At 37.7% G+C, this 18,847-nt stretch overlaps 1 protein-coding gene across 1 annotated transcript in view; it reads right to left on the bottom strand.

The window, feature by feature from the left end:
• The window catches only part of CRB1 (crumbs cell polarity complex component 1), a 208,625-nt gene that overhangs the window by 114,542 nt on the left and 75,236 nt on the right, over positions 1 to 18,847 (bottom strand). Inside the window, exons 3-4 of the mRNA XM_047840392.1 lie at positions 9,179 to 9,374; positions 5,941 to 6,080 (exon numbers count right to left, since the gene is read on the bottom strand). Of these exons, the coding sequence (XP_047696348.1) occupies positions 5,941 to 6,080; positions 9,179 to 9,374 (336 nt within the window). The remainder of the gene's footprint in view (positions 1 to 5,940; positions 6,081 to 9,178; positions 9,375 to 18,847) is intronic.

The raw sequence follows: 18,847 nt of genomic DNA, 5'->3' as shown, positions 1-18,847 counted from the left end.
CAATTTTGCTTTTATTTCCCTTGCCTTTGGAGATGTGTACAGTAAGAAGTTGCTGCGGCTGAGGTCAAAGAGGTTGGTTAAGGCCTCTTTGAAAATAGCAGTAGCAAAGGAATCACTTGTATAATAGTGATGAATATTTTTAAAAGACTTGATTAATAAGTCTTGCAATAAAAATAGGACTTCAGGATAACCCTGATTTCCCAATTATCTTAAAGACTCCAATTCCTCAAATACTGAATTTTTAGCAAGAAAAAAATATGTAAGAAAATAGCCAAAAAGTCAGCAGTATGCACATAGCCAACCCTAAATTCTTTTCTTAAAACTCAAAGTACAGGTAAATGATTACTTCTGCACACTGAGTAAGACAGAATAAAAAATTATTTTGTATTTGAATGGATTCAGCTGACTCATTTTATTACAGACAAGAATAAAAACAATAGAACATTAATTATTTAGTACTTTATAAAAATATTATATATAATATATATATATATTAAATATTATATATAAAAGACAGTTCATGCCAGAACTCTTTCTTTGGTTTTACATACATGTGCACCTGTTTAAAAAACTACATATATTCACATACATAAATATACATATACATATACATATACATATACATATACATATACATATACATATACATATACATATAATTTGTGTCTGTGTGTTGACATAAGTGCAATTCCACTATATACCTGCTTCTGGAGCTTACTTTTTTCACTCCTTTGAACAATCTATCCATGTTAGTAATATATATCTAACATAATTTTTAACTATTGCCAAGTATTCTGTAACATCAAAGTACCATAATTTAAACATGCACTTAGTGGACTGATACTAGTACAAACAATGTTGCAGTGGATACTATAATTATATATTCATGCTTGAGCAAATATCTGAGTATAACACTGGGGTCTATGCCTAGAGGTGGAATTTCTAGGTTATAGGTTATATACATTTATTTTAATAGATACGGATAAAAACCTGGAGTAGTTTTACCATCTCTGTACTTACTAGCACTGGAAGACTGTGCATATAGCTCCAAGTCCTTGCCAACATTTGCTATTACCAAATAAAATTTTTTAACAGTTGGTTAGATAAAAAAATAATACTTCATTGCTATTTGGGTTTACATTTTCCCCAGTTACTACTGAATTTAACTTTTCTGCAAATTAAAAAAAAATCATTTCATGACTTTTTCTTGTTTTTCCCATTAGACTGTCTTTCCTATTGATTTATAAGATTATTTATATAGCACTATACATATATAAGCTGATATACGAAGTTCTTAAAGGAACATAATTTGATCTATAATACAAGTGACTTCACAGTCAACTAAAGATCTTTGTAATGTCACTTAACTCCTCTGAGAAATATGTTTTTAAATTTACAATCCAAAATTATAAAACTTATAAATCTGATCATGGTATTTCTTTATTTTAAAATCATCCAATGGCTTCTGCTTTCACACAAACTAAAATTCAAAATCCCTAACCTAAAATGCCTTTTATTATCTGGCCTCCATCCCATCTCTAAATTCCTTCCCTAGAATGTCTTCTCCCCCAGGGCCTTTATGACACGGTTCCCTCTACTAGAATATCCTCCTCCAAGACCATGGTTGGCTAATGCTTAGTTTTGAGACTTAATCTTGTATGACTTTTCTCAGAATGACTTTTCCTCATGAACAGATCTAAGTATGATCCCTTCGTTTTCTCTCGTATCACCCAGTTATTTCTTTCATTGCTCATATAATAATTTTTATTATTTTTGTTATTTTTATGTATAGTTGCTTCCCTCAATAGACTTTAAGCTCCACAAAAGCAGGGACTGCTTTTTATTTATTCACCCTTCCAATACTGAGCAATGCATAAATAGTAGACTTGCAATCAACGACTGAATGAGAGTCAAATAGCAATAACTATTTAAATTATAATTCTAGTTTTTCAAGTAAATTAGAGAATTGACTATTAATAAGTAAATAATCAAAACATGATATAATTGCTCATTTTGTAATTTTAATAAAAAACCTGAATGGGTTCATATGTCAAATCATAACCACAACATAAATTCTGTTGCTCAACAGTATAATACATATGTCACATATGACCCTTGGGGTCTGTCTCAGTCATCTGAAGAAGACACTTAGATGAAAAAGGAAACTAAAAGCACATGTCAGATCACAATCCTTTGTGGTGACCTCCCCCCAAGAACCCTATGTCTCTTAAACCTGAATATCTACTTTTTCACAAGTTTTTGTAAACTGGTATTTGTTGTGCTACAGTGAAGTTACTGAAGAACGTTCCAACTATTTCAATTTTCTTCTCGGAGTAAGTCTCAAGACTCATGTGCAGGCCAGGTTAGGAAGTAATTTAAAGCCTTCATAAATCCTTTTTTGCTTTCTGACTCATATATTATCCTATTCCTACAGTGAACATTAGGAAGGTTCTGATTTACGGTCTTCCCAGCCCTGTCCCCACCACTGGGGCCCTGTGGGAATTCTGTCTGCTGCTCCCTTTAACTATGTATATAAATAGATTCCTTCAGCCAAGGCTATATTCAATAGTTTTAACAAGTTTCTCCATAAACTTTGTATGAAGAAACAATATGATATTGAGTCAAGTCCCCAGGGTTCTTATGTTTTTCTTTTTTTAAACAAATCCGATCTTACCTGGGTAACATGAAAACTTTTAAGATAAGCATTTAAAATGAATGACACTTCTTGTAATTAATTACTTTTGACATGAGGACCCCAGGCAATTACAGTGGTGGGTTCTTGCCATTGCCTTCAGTTGTGGTGGTCTTGTTTCTTAGATACAGGGTAGCTTGTAGCATGAAATCTTCCCTTTATATGTAACAGTAAGAATAGGGTATAAGGAAATTCTGAATTTTCTATCTGGGCAAAATCACCACTGTTCCACTCACCCAAGAAAGAAACTCAGAAGCAGACCTGCCCTAAGTCTGTGCCCCTTTCTTAATTTCCACATCATGTCTCTCTTGACATGAAGTTGTAGTTCTGGCAAATAGCCTTATCTCTTGTTTAAAATAGTGCACAACATTTTTTAAGCTAGACTCCCTGCTTTTCATTTTATTTCTCTCAATCATCTTCCACTAAAGTTCCAAAGAGTTCTTTTTAAATCAACGGGTCAGGTTATGGTATCTCTCTGCCCCACAGCGTGCAGGGCAGACAAACAGTATGTGATCTGGCTTGAGCCCTGTCTTGTCCCCCAGCCCCAGCTCTCTACCACCAGCCAACCCTATGTAGTCCAGCATTTTGGAACAATCATTTAAAGTTCTACAATTGGATATGCTCCTTTCCATGTGTGCCTGCAGCCCTTTCTTCCTTCTGTCCTCCTTTTCCTCCTTCTCTTCTTTCCCTAGACAAATAATGGGCTGCTATGTGCTAGCCATGGGGGTCTAGAACACTCAGTCTCCTAATTTTGGTACCTAGTTAACATTTACTGAGTGCTTACTATGGTCTAGGCTGGGCTAGGAACTTTATATATATTACTGGATTTATCTCTAAAGCAACTCTGTGAAGTGGATGTCATTATCATCTTTGCTTTGCAGATGGGGAAACTGAAGCTCAGAGAAGTAAAGTTTCTTGTCCAATATCACACAGCCAGTGAGTACATTTCTGGAATATGCTTAGTGATCTTTCAAATTTTCTAAAATGCTGCCTATTGGGTCAGGCCATCTCTGTACCTCTCCCTTTATTCCCTGTTACAGAATTTATTATAGCTTTTTATTGTACCAAAAATCATACTATACACATTTTTTCACACTGTCTCCCAACTAGAATTTAAATTCCTTGGAAGAAGGGACCATGTCTTTTTGATTCCAGACCCCTGATATATATAAATTATACTGAACTCCATGTGGTTTAAATGATTGAATCCATGAATGAGTGGAACACATATTGATTTGTCTTTTTTTTTTTTAATTTTTTTTTCAACGTTTAATCTATTTTTGGGACAGAGAGAGACAGAGCATGAACGGGGGAGGGGCAGAGAGAGAGAGGGAGACACAGAGTCGGAAACAGGCTCCAGGCTCTGAGCCATCAGCCCAGAGCCCGATGCGGGGCTCGAACTCACAGACCGCGAGATCATGACCTGGCTGAAGTCGGACGCTTAACCGACTGAGCCACCCAGGCGCCCCTTGATTTGTCTTTTTTAAGGTAGGTCTTCTTAACTGTCTGACTTCATTACAAACCCTCTAGAGAACAGAAAATATTCTCATATGTAATTCCTACCTCCTGTTGTAGAACCTGGTACGTAATAATAGTTGCTTTTTTTTCTGAGTACCTAATATGTTCCAGGCTCTACTTTTATAATTTTATTCTTCTTAATACTACAAGTCATTTTTCATCCCTCATTTACAGATGAGGAGCTGAAGAATGAAGAGGTGACCAACCAGGTCACTCAGTTAAGAAGTGATGGATTTGTTCTATTCCCCAACTGTCCACTCTACCTCTGCTTCCAGATAGAGATCCTTTACAGGGCGTTGTGTGAATGTTGAGTGCTGATGGATGACAAGAATGTGAAAAACACATTTTGGAATATTTTCGGTATGTAAATCAAGCCAATGACCAAAGGATAACAAAACATGCCCCGTTCATTACCTGGAAGTGGGCAGACACAACCTACAAAGATTTCCAAGCCACAGAATTCCAAACTTCCTTTTACACTTTCACGTTTACTTGTTTGTTTGTTTTACCTACGAAATACATTTAGCCAAAGCATATTAAATGTCCCTTAGGTAGTGAGATGCCTTTCGATAGGAAGCTACTAACAACTTGACCCCAGTCTCCATGCTTCCTCCCCAACCACAGGATCACTTTTTCCTTAGACAGTAAAATGAAAGGCAGAAGGGGATAGATGATTAGTAAGCTTGTAACAACAAGATTTTAAATAATCATATGGTTATCATTATTTTCCAGTGGATCAAGAAAGAAGACATGAAATGCTCTCTTATTTCTATCAGTGAAATCCCAGTGAGAATTAGGTTAAAAATATGTTAAGCAGTTTTTTTCGATAAAACTAACAGCAATATTTACAGGTGACTTGTTGGCTCAAGTGTTATATAATGTTTTCTACTGATGCTGGTATTACCTCTACATTCTAGCCTAATTACCCTTTATGTGTAATTTTTAGTTATGGTTTATGTATATTAAACCAATAATCTCAATTATATTATAAATGCTGAGGAGAGTACACCTATTTCTGGAATAATCATTCTATACCCTCTATGGGACCATTGTAATTATATTGACTATGAAATATAATACAGTCTCCTAGGGTTTTAATATTGTTTCATGGGTTTCAATATATTCTAGGTATCAGTGAAAATATCTTGGAAGAAAAGGAAGCATCTTCAAGTGAATTTTTCTCCATGAAGACCATGCTAAAATTGATTCTTCTATTCATTTTCTCCTCTCTGTTTCCTCTAGATGGTTCTAACAATTAGGCGCATGGTAGCCTACTTTAGACAATGCATAGTGTAGCAGTAGGTATGTGTGAGCAATGAAGAATTCAGTTGAACAATGATAACTAGTGGGGTGCCTGGGTGGCTCACTCGGTTAAGTGTCCGACTTCATCTCAAGTCATGATCTCGTGGCCCGTGGGTTTGAGCCCCACACTGGGCTCTGTGCTGACAGCTCAGAGCTTGGAGCCTGCTTCAGATTCTGGAGCCTGCTTCAGATTCTGTGTCTCCCTCTCTCTCTCTCTCTCTGCCCCTCCCCTGTTCACACTCTCTTTCTCTCTCTCAAAAATAAATAAACAATAAAAAATAACTTAATAAAAAACAGAATCTAGAAGAAAGAGTTGGTTTTAAACCTTTAACAGTAAGATTTTTTAGTTTACATTTGCCATAAGTGGTTTGTTTCTACTCTAAGCAAAAAAAAAAAAAAAAGTTGGTGGAAGATATTTTGTCACTTACCAGGCCAGCAGTGACAAGTGTAATTGTCATCACTGTCCTCACATGTAGCATTATTGTGACAGGGTTTTGACCAACATAGAGGCATCAGGGTCTCACAATGTGTCCCTGTGAATCCACTATCCATGCAGTTACAGCTATAGCTGGAGAGTAAAATGAAATTTTCACATCAGCTCTTGGTCATATTGAGAGCAAGTACCTTTATCCTGTCTCTTCCCCTGTCCATCAGTCTGAGACCCCGGGCATGGCTTTAACACTTGTCTCAAAAACTCTGGGGAATTATCTCTACAAACCTGAACACGTTATGTATTTCCATACTGGTACCTGATTATCTTTTAAAATTTATGATAATCTTTAAAAATTTCATGCAAAATTATTTGGAAACCATGATTATTTGCTTCAGTTTCCTCATCCATAAATTGAAGACAATAGTACCTATGTCACAGGGTTATTGTGATAATTGAATGTGCAGAGAAAGAATAGACATGGTATCTGAAACATCAGAAAACACTGAATAAATTATTACTAAGTAGTACTAAATAAAGTTGTTAATATTTGTGAAGGCAGTAGAGAATGATTTATACCACTGTGGTGCTCTTTTATATTTACAGCCCATTAATAAGGTCCCTTATGAAAAATGAAACAATAAATTATTTTAAAAAGCAGGAAAAGCCCTTATTATATAAATTGTGACTTACGTTCTCTTATTTTTAGATTACAGGAATAATTTAGTCTTGCTATTTCTATCCATTGGTTGAGTGAGATTATCTGAGAGACTCAAAACACAAATCTGATGGGGATACTTGTCAACTTTATCGAGAGGAGCTTTTAATTTATATGGGATCTCCTCAAGGATTTAGTATTATAAAAACATGGGGTGCACACTCGGGTTTGATGAAATGAAGGTCTAGGGGAAAGAACACCTATGAACTTATAAAGACTTAGAGTTCTGTTCACTATGGCTTGTGTGAATGTTTACCACCAAACACAGATAAGAAGATTTCACTAAGGAAACTGAAATATTAGCAAATGTAATAAGTCACTATAATTTGTATATGTATTGCTAGTGAGAAATCCTGTTACCAATTAAAATACTTACTAAAAATCTACTATATATAAGACATTAGAGACAAGAGCCCTGTACTAGAGGCTGGCTAGTGGGCCCCAATTCCTGGAAACTCTATTTGCATATCCCTTTGGTCTACAAGAAACTTGTTTGTTTTTTGTTTCTTTGGTGTATAGTTTCTGACCTTCCCATAAACCTCATAGAAAATGTGTTCATTTTTGTTGTGGGAAACTAAAGTCAGGTTGTATTTGTTGACCTTGTACTCATCTTCCCAAAATTTAGGAACTAAGAGAGAGAAGGGTAAAACAGAAAAATTATCCACGGCACATTACACAAAGAATTGAAAGGTGGCAAGGTTCAGTAGCCTTGTTTTGTTTGCATCTCCATAGGAAGCAAAAGCTTTGTGTATTTTCTGTCCTAATGTTTTCTGGAGGAAGTAAAGCATGGATGAGGGGACCTCCTGCTCTTCCTCTGCAGTACATGTGTGGAAACTTCCATTCTGGTCAGTCTACATGTTGCTCAGTAATCTGCCTTGAGGAATATAGATTCTTGTCACTGGAGAATGATTTGGGTAAAACTGAAAGTCAGAGTCAAGACGTGAAATGTGATTAAAAGTTATACTTTAGAGTTTACAAAAGAAACACACAACTACATTGTCCTATTTAAAATCACATTATTTTGCTGGATATATTAGGAGTACGTGTGCCTTTTACTCCTCCCCTTTCGAGTCTGATTCTCTTTGAAACTTAGATTTGGGATAAATTGGATCTTACTTATTAAATAAAGAAGAATTGGATTCTAGTCTTTCTTCTACAAAGAATTAACTGTGTGAACTTGTGGGAGTCACCTAACTTCCCTGAACTTTGGACATCTAATGTAATGTGAGAATATGAATGCTCAGCTTGCCTTCCACTGAGCTGCTGAAGGATCCAACAAAACATTAAGTACTAATGTTGTTCAAATTGCCATGCATTTGATAATTCGGTATTCGTGGTTTAAATAGGTATCAGAAAGTTCTTTTTAAACTATTTTCTATAGGGGCACCTGAGTGACTCAGTCGGTTAAGATTCTGACTTTGGCTCAGGTCATGATCTCACGGTTTCTAAGTTCAAGCCCCGCATCAGACTCTGTGCTGACAGCTCAGAGCCTAGAGCCTGCTTCAGATTCTGTGTCTCCCTCTCTTTCTGCCCCTCCCCACTAGTTGTCTCTCTGTCTCTCTCTCTCTCTCCCTCTCCCTCTCCTTCAAAAATAAACATTAAAAAAAATAAAATATTTTATATATAATCAATTACCATCACCTACATTTATTATATATGTTGTATTAAGGTTTATTTATTTATTATTTTAAATAATAAATAAAAAGCCAATGATAGAATCGGCTGAAAAGCCAATGATAGAATCGACTTCGGAGCAGATTCACATAGCTACTTCTCGCCAGTCTACTCTCTCAAAAGTATTCACCCAAGTCTCCAAACACCTGGACATTCAAGATACAATCAATTTGATATCACTGCCTTTTCCAACACTGTTTATATACAATTTCTAAAGGACTTATTTTTCATCACTTGATTTATGTGCTTGTAATTATGTAAATACCACCTTATATTCACATGTAGAATAATCTATAGCTTTGTTTTTGCACTTTCCTTATCTATAACAAGTTTAGTGGAATTGAAAAGTTGGCATTTTTTTTGTAATATAAACAGTCCTAGATGATTACCAGAGTGACTTGGAAAATTCTCACTCTTGGGACAAATGACCTCTAAAGGATGAATTTTTGAGTAAAATCTGAATGCTACAACTTTTTGTCATTTAAAGTGCAAAGCAGGGATTCCTGGGTGGCTCAGTTGGTTCTGACTTCGGCCCAGGCCATGATCTCACAGTTCATGGGTTTGAGCCCCCTATCGGGCCCTGTGCTGACAGCTCAGAGCCTGGAGGCTGCTTCAGATTCTGTGTCTCCCTCTCTCTCTGCCCCTCCCCTGCTCACGTTCTGTCTCTTTCTCTCTCTCAACAATAAACATTAAAAAATAAAAATAAAAAAATGAAGTGGAAAGCAGTGTGAACATCTTCAGCTGAGGACATGAGCTCTCCAAAATCCCCAGAGAGGTACAGTAGTGGTTGGTTGGTCAGTGAGTTCTCTCTAAGCCAATCGCCCAAACACAGGAGAAAACGTACCTATTGTGTCCATCTATGCACAGCCCTCCGTGGAGACACGGCTGACTGGCACATTCATCAGTACTGAGTTCGCAGCGATCACCAAGGAATCCAGCGGAACAGTCACAGAAATAAGCCCCCAGAGCATCATGACAGGTTGCACCATTTAGGCAGGGCTGGGACCAACATTCATCAACTTCCGTTTCACAGTTCACACCTTTTAAGAAAGTCGGCACAGAAAAAAGGAAAAGTTTTAGCACAGCGTTAATATTTTAGCTCTTTGCCAGTGCTTTATTTACCAAGGCTTTTTGTCAAATGTTGTATTACCCAAAATAATTTTCCTCTTTAATTGTAATTGATATTAACTTTCTGGCATGCTTGTGGGAAGTTGCACAATGCAGAGCAGCTGTTACTTACAAAGAACTATTGGATACAACAGCTTGTGGCTTTTTAATCTGTTGGAACAAGTCATTTTTAGAATAAAGTTATTGTTAACTGTACTTTTGTTGGAAGCTTTATAGGGACCGGTCAATTTTCTTCATTATTTTTAAGCAGTTAATTAGGCATTGTAAGGGGAGTGGGTGCAAGCTCAGACTCCATAGCCAAATGACCCAGTGTGGAATCCTGGCACAGCCACTTATTGGCTGTGTGATCTTTGGCAATTCCTTAATCTTTCCATATCTCAGTCTCTGCACCTGAAAAATGGGACCACTACTTGTAATTACCTCATAGGATTATTATTACAATTACAATGTGTTCTGAAATGCTTATGATAGTAGGTGGTACTGAATGCTGCTAGAGGGAAAAAAAACAATACTTGGTCCTTCTATATTTATTGTACAAATATGATGTGCAATTATTTCCTTAAGTGCTCCTTCTGCATAAACATATTTTAAATTTAAAATTTCCATAGTGTTGTAAAATACTACTTTTAAATAGGAAATCAGTTTGTGACATAATATAATTAGTATAAGCTACTTCATTTTGGGGCACCTTGTTGGCTCAGTCAGTTAAGCGTCCGACCTCAGCTCAGGTAGTGATCTCACAGTTCGTGAGTTCGAGTCCCGCATCGGGCTTTGTGCTGACAGCTCAGAGCCTAGAGCCTGCTTCAGATTCTGTGTCTCCCTCTCTCTCTGCCCTTCCCCTGCTCGCACTCTGTCTCTATCTCAAAAATAATAAACAAACATTAAAAAAATTTTTTAAAAGAAGCTACTTCATTTTAAGGTAATTTACATGAAAAATCTCTATTTATTCTCCCCAAAATTGTAAATGAATATTTACTATACAAAATATGTTCAAGACTTAGAAAAGTAGTCACATGGAGATAACAAACCACCTTACTGACTTTATCAAAATAATATTTGATATACCATAATCAAATTTGCATACATGTTTTAAAAGACACAAAAGGGTAAATACCTATATTTACCTATCTTTATTTCTAATCCTACAACCCAGGATAATAGATTATGTATTAAAATGATATTGAGGGATTTTCAAATGACTCAGAAGTTGCTAGGTGTCTGAGAATGTGCCCTCTTTCCTGACAGAAAAAGCAGTAGCATATCCTAACACTGCTGACCATTTACAACTGTGACTAGATTCTATAAATACCTAAGCCGAAAGGGATCCCAGCATATTAAATTTGATTGTTTTTTTGAGAAGAAAAAAACTTAAAAATTAAATTTTATATTGATAAAAATATAAAGCTGTGGAACAGTATTTGTTGCTAGGTAAACGGCTTGCCATTTGAGGCCAGGCTATTTCTTACCCAATCTGGGATTGAGATCAATCATAACTATTTTACTTGGCATAACTAAGGTCAAGGGAACGAACACTGAACTGGCCAGTGGAACACGTGTATTTTCATTCTCATTCTCTCTCTGAAATGGCTTTTCAGCAATGTTTTAGCATCTTCATTTCTGCCATGTAAAATAATACAATAACATCTCTGTTTTCCAAGATGTAAGACAAAATAAATTTGTTAAAATATTTTTCTTACAATTATTTTTTAGACATATATAGCAACTAAAATGATAATGGGTTAGTCCTCAATAACTACAAGGCACAAAATTACCTCCCCTGAAATGACAATGATCAATCATAACCTTTTTAAAAAAAATTGTTTTTTAATTTATTTTTGAAAGAGAGACAGTGTGAGCAGGGGAGGAGCAGAGAGGGAGACAAAGAATCCGAAACAGGCTCCAGACTCCAAGCTGTCCACACAGAATCAATCATAACTTTAAGCAAAGTGAACTATGCCCACCCAGGAACGTTTGGTCGATGTGGATTTCCATAGTGCTCTGTGAGCAGAGGGCAACTGCTACTTACTCGACACCTGCCATATGCGGTGTCAAGGCAAGGTGATTTTACGTACATTCTTGTGTTTCATTCGAACTCCTTTAAGGTACATTGACTTGTCTGTGTCCCATAGCTCTTCAATTCCTATCACCACCTCTTCCTGTCCTTTTGCCAATCCACTTTTCCATAGTGCCTTTGCCTACATGACATTAGACTAATACCTTTGGTATCTTAGTCATCTATATTTGCTGCAAAGGATTAACATACAAAGCCAAACCAGTGGTTTAAAACTTGCTAAAACTTTTCCAAATTTTATTTCATAACTCCAATCAAATTCATATATTCATCTGCAATACACCCGGATCACTTCCTCGTGCTTAAGAAATACATTATAAGCCATTATTTTAAATTCTGAAGCTCCTCTTATAAACTGTACCCCAAATAAAGAAATCGCGATGTACATACAAGAATGTGTTTCAATAGTTTAGATATAATTTCAAATTCAACTAGTGACTTTCGGGTGATTTATTTGTATTACCTTAATATTACTTAACAACATGATTTTTATTGCAGTTTATCACTGCTCCTGATATAGACAAACATGATTTGGTCTACGTCTGCATGATGCCAAAGTAGTCGGATGAAATGTGGTAAATACAGCCAGTCATCCAGATGTTTTTGTATTTCCAGATGCTGGCTTCATAGATAAAACATCTGGATAACTATGATTTTGATTTTTCACTTGGATGCTTACTGTCACATGCTTATAGCCTTTCAATATACAATTAATCAACATTCAAAACATACCTGTACTTGTAGTCCATTCCACCTGAAAACATTCATTTTATGCCTAGTGTTTTTAAGTAGTGCACCATGTTATTATAACTATATGTAGCAACAGCAATTGAATACAGTTACAGTGAGTAGCACTTCTATGGCTGATTGTCTAAGAAATAGAAAATTCATAATTCTAAAATTCTTTCACAAAAACTAATCCAGGAACCAAACCAATGGTTGCAGTTCATTAATAGTTAGTAATATGAAACATAAGAAAATAGAAAGGGTATGAGAAAAAAAAAACAGGGTAAGGAGAACTCGCACCCAAAGAAGAAAAAGTATAAGACAGAAAAAAAAAATCCCCTGATGTCATTAGCTTTGATGACTCACCAAAACTAATACTGACTAATACTGTGCTAAAATCCAGAGGCTTCCCTACATAAATACAGGTGACCCAAGGTGTCATTAATTCCTGACAGTCAGGGACAGTTTCACTCTGAACTACTCAATCTGCACAAACTGTCAAAAGTTCAGAAAACTAATATTGGCAACAACAGCAGTATCTGCTTTCAAATCAGATCACATTCTGAGGTACTTCAACATAGGGTGTAGAACTTCAACAGAGGAATTTGTGTGTTGGGAGAGGTCACAATTCAAACCTAACAGACTCCTTCTTGGTTTGCTTTTCTATCGCCATCTTGAAGTTCTTAATGACTTTTGAACTAGAGGCCCCACATTTTTATTTTACAGCAGAACCCACGAACTATGTAGCCTTTCTGCATAGAAGCCCTTAATTCCCATTTAAACTTTTTATAACTGATATACGTAGAATGAGTTCTTTTTTTCCTGACCAAAACCCAATTGATACACATACCCGAGAGAGGAAAGATTTGAGTAGAATATTCAAACAAGCAGAGTGTTAAGTTTTGGGTCCAGCCCTCAGGCATATAGTTAAAGATATAGCAAAAATGGGGGCGCCTGGGTGGCTCAGTCGGTTGAGCGTCCAACTTCGTCTCAGTTCATGGCCTCACTGTCAGTGAGTGCGAACCCCACGTCAGGCTCTGTGCTGACAGCTCAGAGCCTGGAGCCTGCTTTGGATTCTATGTCTCCCTCTCTCTCTGCCCCTCCCCCACACACTCTCTCTCTCTCTCAAAAATAAAATAAAAACATTAAAAAAAGATGTAGCAAAAATGAAGCTGGTGCAGAAGTTCCACACTCTTCAGTCTTGCCGTAGGCGAGCTGGGAATTTGGTATCACCCCAGATAGGTGTTGGGATCCCAGGAGAGAAGCTGGCTCCACTTCCCTTATAGAACTTTGGAAAGACATCAGGACACACATAATTCCCAAGCCACTGTTGTACAGGATGGTAGAACAGAGAAAACTACACAGGACCTGGGAAATTAAATGGCTTTAAAGAGAATACTTATTGAAGCAAGCAAGGCAGCCAAATGCGCTCTCCAATTAGTCCAACACACACTCTTTGTATCATGTTGAGTTAGGGAATTATAAAAATTGTACCTGCTATTATTACTTCCCTTCTTCCCCTTTTCCTTTGCCATTCATCATGGAGAGTAGAAAGAACATGGATTTTGTAGACAGACCACTTAGGACTAAGCTCTGCTCTGCCACGGCTAATACCAAGGTTGGATTATAGTAAATGCTCAATGAATGGGTATTACCTATAATCTATTTGTTCTTTCCTATTACTTCTTCAATTCCTCTGGGTAGACAGAATTGTAAACGTTTTGAAGTCTTTGGAAACAAACATATCCCTGGAAGGGAATTTGGAATAGCTTCAGACTCAGTTAAAACAAATACAGATGGCATACTGAGAGTATAGGAGCCAGAGATGCACAAATTTGGAGCCATCACTATACTAAATATGATTTTAAAAGGGGTGGGGGGTCCAATGGACATATAAGTAGCTAGTGAGCAATAGTAAATATATAGCCCGAGTTTGGTAGTAAATATTGGGATGGATCAATAGAGTTTAAATTAGGACAAAAGAAAGTAGGCAATAGGGGGGTTTTCCGGGACTGGAAAACTGCAACATAACAATTGCAGGTCAAGCACATGAAGATTTAGAGAACAATGCAGGCACATCAGTAGAAGAGCTCTCCACAAAGTCTAGGCCTATAAGGAGATATTGAGATAGAGAAGGAGATTTTGGACAGGAGGAGTATGGAGAAGCCAGATGGCTAATATTCTGCTAAAGATGAGGGAAGAATCCAACCGAAGCAAAGACATCAGAAGTGCAGGTTGTAGTGAGAACTTTGGTGGTAAAGTAGTTTTGGACGATGAGAGGGACTAACTTGAAGCTGCATCGGCATGTAGCTGTGGCAAAATAGATGGAGGTCACTGAAAACAGGAAGCTCAAGAAATTCTAAAAGCATATGGGCCATCAAATACTCCGGTAGCTCCTAACTGGATTTGTATAAATTGAAAACTTCTCATCGTGGCATCAAAAAATCTTTGTAATACTTACAGTTTCATTTCCTATCACGAATCTGTCATCACTCTATGTGCCAGTCTTATCAGATCATTTTCTTTTTCTCAAACCCACCATATCCCCCTACCCTCTAAGAGTTTGACATACTGATCCTTTCTCTCTCTCTCTCTTTCTCTCTCTCTCTCCCTCTCTCCCTCTCCCTCTCTCTCTTAGGTTCTTTCTTATTTGTCCATCTGATGAAGTCATCCTTTAAGACTTATGTTAAATGTCCCACCTTCAGTGAAGTCTCCCCTGATTTCCTTACTGGTTCCACCCTCTTGTGTTTTCATAGCACTTACAGCATTATATTTTATTATTGGTTACTTTCTTATCTCCAACAACTGCTTTAAAGACAAGGATCCTTGCTTTGATATTCATAGTAATAACTGACATTTTTTGAGAGCTTATTTCACATCAGGTACTGTGCTCAGCATTTTATGTACCTTATTTTATTTTGTGTGATCTTCAAAAAATTATCCATGAGGTACTACCTTTACGCTCATTTTCTTCAGGATGAAACTGAAGCACAGAGAAGTTAAGAAACTGATGCAGACCAACAGGCTAGAGAGTGGTAGGGCCAGGATTAGATTACAGGCAGTCTGAATTCAGAGCCTGTGCTATTGGCCATGAGGCTACACCACAGCCCCGTACATTATGTTCTTCAAGGATGTACATCCTCGGTGTGTAGAAACACCTGCCCCGTGAGAGGTGTTTAGCACAGTTTGCTGAATTGAACTGAATGTGAAGAAGTTGTCTGGGAAAAAGAAGTCACTGAGAATACTGAGAGTGTCCTGGAGGAGGTAATAGCTTACAAAGAAAAGAAAAGAGAAGTGTACGTGGTAAGTGAATGATGAACCAGTGGTCTTTCAGAAGCAGGGGGTTAGTGAGAAAGCCAACCCTTCCTTCCTTGAGAATCAAGGAGAAGAAAAATCCTTTAATAAGGGTCGCATAGAAAGTGGTTTCATCAGATAAATGCCAAGTTCAAGTAAAGGCCAAGGAATTAAAGACACATTGGGAAAAAAAATAAAATGTTGTGTTTACTTGTGTTTAAGAAAAGACTATGGATGCAGCACCTGGGTGCTCAGCTGGTTGAACGCCTGACTTCGGCTCAAGTCATGATCTCATAGTTTGTGAGTTCAAACTCCACATCGGGCTCTGTGCGGACAGCTCATATCCTGGAGCCTGGTTTGGATTCTGTATCTCCTTCTCTCTGCCCCTCCCCTGCTCATGCTCTGTTTCTCTCTCTCTCCCAAAAGTAAATAAACATTAAAAAAATTATAATAATAAAGACTATGGAAGCAGGGGCCATTCTAATGAATTTCAGGAAGCTTTTCCTGTGACATTTTCACATAAACTATACATTAGCAGTCTAACCCTAGGCCAGATTGCTCTTCTGAACCCAACTATCTATAGGTTGTCTTCTCCACATATCCCAACAGACATCATTCTACAATTCCAAATACAAACTCTCTCTCCTCAATCCACCCTCTCTCATCCCTGCCAAACTTCTTCTCTCAGTGAATGATATTATCTCCAAATAACCCAAGCCAGATTTCTAGGAGTTACCATTATCTTGGTATTATTTCCCACATTAGTCACCAAATCCTGCCATTTCTCCCTGGGAAATGGATCTAAAAGGCCATTGCTATTGCTACAACCTTATTCAGACCCTCAACATCTCTCTTCTTATCTTATTGCTTACTGGCCTCTCTCTTTCCAGGCATTCTCTACATTTCTGAGAGTGGTCATTATAAAATACAAATCTGATTATATCATTGCCTGTGCAAAGTTTGTAAATAGCTCCTCTTGTCTCCAGGATAAAGCCTTGGAATGTGGCAGAAGATTCAAAAAGATGAGGACTCTCCTGGTACCACCTACAATGACTCTCTTGCAGCTCCACTGTCTCATGTCTTTAGGCTGCACATAGGTGCCCCCCTTGCTTAAAATGCCCCATTCCTCATTCCTACTTCCTCCAGCTAATTCTAATTAGTTCTGAAAAACTGAATTTGAGCATCATGATGCCAGAAACTATACTTAACCACTTACATCTGCCTTGGGTGCCACTCCACAGTTCTTTCATAATTCCCTGTTAAATAAAAGTATGTATTATATATTTGACTGCAAATGCTTATTTGTTTATATTATCTACAAAACTGCCAAAGTGATTTTTTTTGTCCTTTAACACTAAGATCTATAGCACATAGCACATACTCTTGAATATAGAAAATGCTCAATGAATTTTAAATGAATCATCCAGTCCTAGGTATAGATTAATTCACCCTCTCTCCCGAAAGGCAATCTGGTCTGCCAGGACAGGGGTCCTCAATGCTTCTGCGAGCCTGGGCCCACTCTCAATCAAAAACCGTAAAGGCAAATTCATGGCTTTGGCGAGCGTTTAAAACAAAACGTTGTTTCTGAATGACTGTGCCCTAAACTTCTGATCAGTGTTTAGAGACTGTGCCCCTCAATATGCATCTTTCAGCAATTACAAATCAATGTTAACATTCTGTGCCACGAGATAACGCACATCGTATGTTATCAGCCTGGAGCAGGTCTTGTCACTGATGTTGTCCTCGTCACTCACTACAGTGGGGAGAGAGTGCACAACACGTGCCGTGTGGCCCTGATAGACTGCTCTGAACACCTTTCTCATTATCTTCAGAGCCCAGGCTTCAGAAATAATTGTACTCTCATTTTTGGTTAGCATGCTAAGTTTCAAAGTCTCCCGAATATATTTAATATCTAACAGGCCTCTATGCATATTTCCTTTTGAATAAGAATTATGTACACTGCACCTGAGTCCTTAAAGAATGATGCATTCTTACAGTTGTATCAATTGCAACAATGATCAGTGCAAAGAGGTGCACTAACATTAGTTTCTATTACACGTATAGATTTATGCTACACTTTTCTCCTGTATATCACATTCACATATTTAACATCCTAAAGCAAAGAACGGAGGCCAAAGACTTCGTTCTCTGATTAACAGTGTCAAACAAGCATTATATTGATTAGCAAGATGCTAATCAATGGGAAATTAAAGGCAGATTTCTTATTTTCAGTGGGAACATCTTTGGGGTTTTATCCAGTAAGATTTCTGGCTTGTGCATATAGATAGACCTTTTCTAAGGAAACCAAAAAGTACCAAATACTTTTCACAAGACACTCACTTGAAGTAGACTTTACAAGCCTAGGATTTGCCTCTGAAAGACACCTGAATTTTTTCAATTTGAGGACTGCTCTTTTCTCCGTCATAAATTTACCATCTAGGAATTATGATGCACTTTATAATCAAGAATGTCTTGGTGTTGTACTATATTTTAGTTGCAGAAGTTTTCTTTCTTGGCCTACATGAAATCAGTGTAATTATCAGTGATTAATTCTGATGAAATATGAAAACAGTTTCGTATTTTTACATTATTGTTTTACAATATTTATTGACTATATTTTATTACTATTATTTATAAATATTATTAATAATTTATTATTACCAAAAGAGTCTCCTCCAGCGTCCTGGCCTCCCTCTACCCAGGGACCAGGGCTCCCTGGTCTCTCACTGGAGGATCCCCCACACCGGCCCACCCACCTGGCCAAGGCAAGGCAGTCATATTCCCAACAGATGTGCCTTCTGGGGAACAGACGCTTATAGCTAGGTTAGGGATGGAAGCCCATGCTTTGTTCCCTAAAGAGCCCACTCCAAGGAACTGGCATCTCTCCACGGTGGTCTTTCTGCAATTCTCTGGCTACCCAGAACTGCATTGCACCAGTATGTGTAACATGGCCTTCTCTCCAGGCCTTGGGCACCTGGAGGCCTTCAGGCCTGAGGTCTATGGCCCAGTCTCACATCTGGATAGCCTCGTGCATGGAGGGGGACGCTCCTCCCACAAGACAATCTGATACTATGGCTACAGAGAAGAAATAGTCATTCCCCATTTGGAAGTGCTGCCCGATAGGGACCCAGGCCTCTCCAGGAATGAGGGATCCCAGATATCTCTCATTCCAGGGCACCAAGGCTTCAGAATTCCCGATGTGTCTGACTTCGGGGTGATAGGGTTCCTTTGTGAAGGTGCAGCCTTGGACGTTGGCAGACGCCTGGTTTTTCCCATAGAACACCATAGGGATCC

This window comes from Prionailurus viverrinus, chromosome F1 (genome assembly GCF_022837055.1).
Source record: "Prionailurus viverrinus isolate Anna chromosome F1, UM_Priviv_1.0, whole genome shotgun sequence".
In the NCBI taxonomy this organism is placed as follows: Eukaryota; Metazoa; Chordata; class Mammalia; order Carnivora; family Felidae; genus Prionailurus; species Prionailurus viverrinus.
Note: the sequence above shows the minus strand (reverse complement) of the source record. Positions and strands in the feature narration are given on the sequence as shown.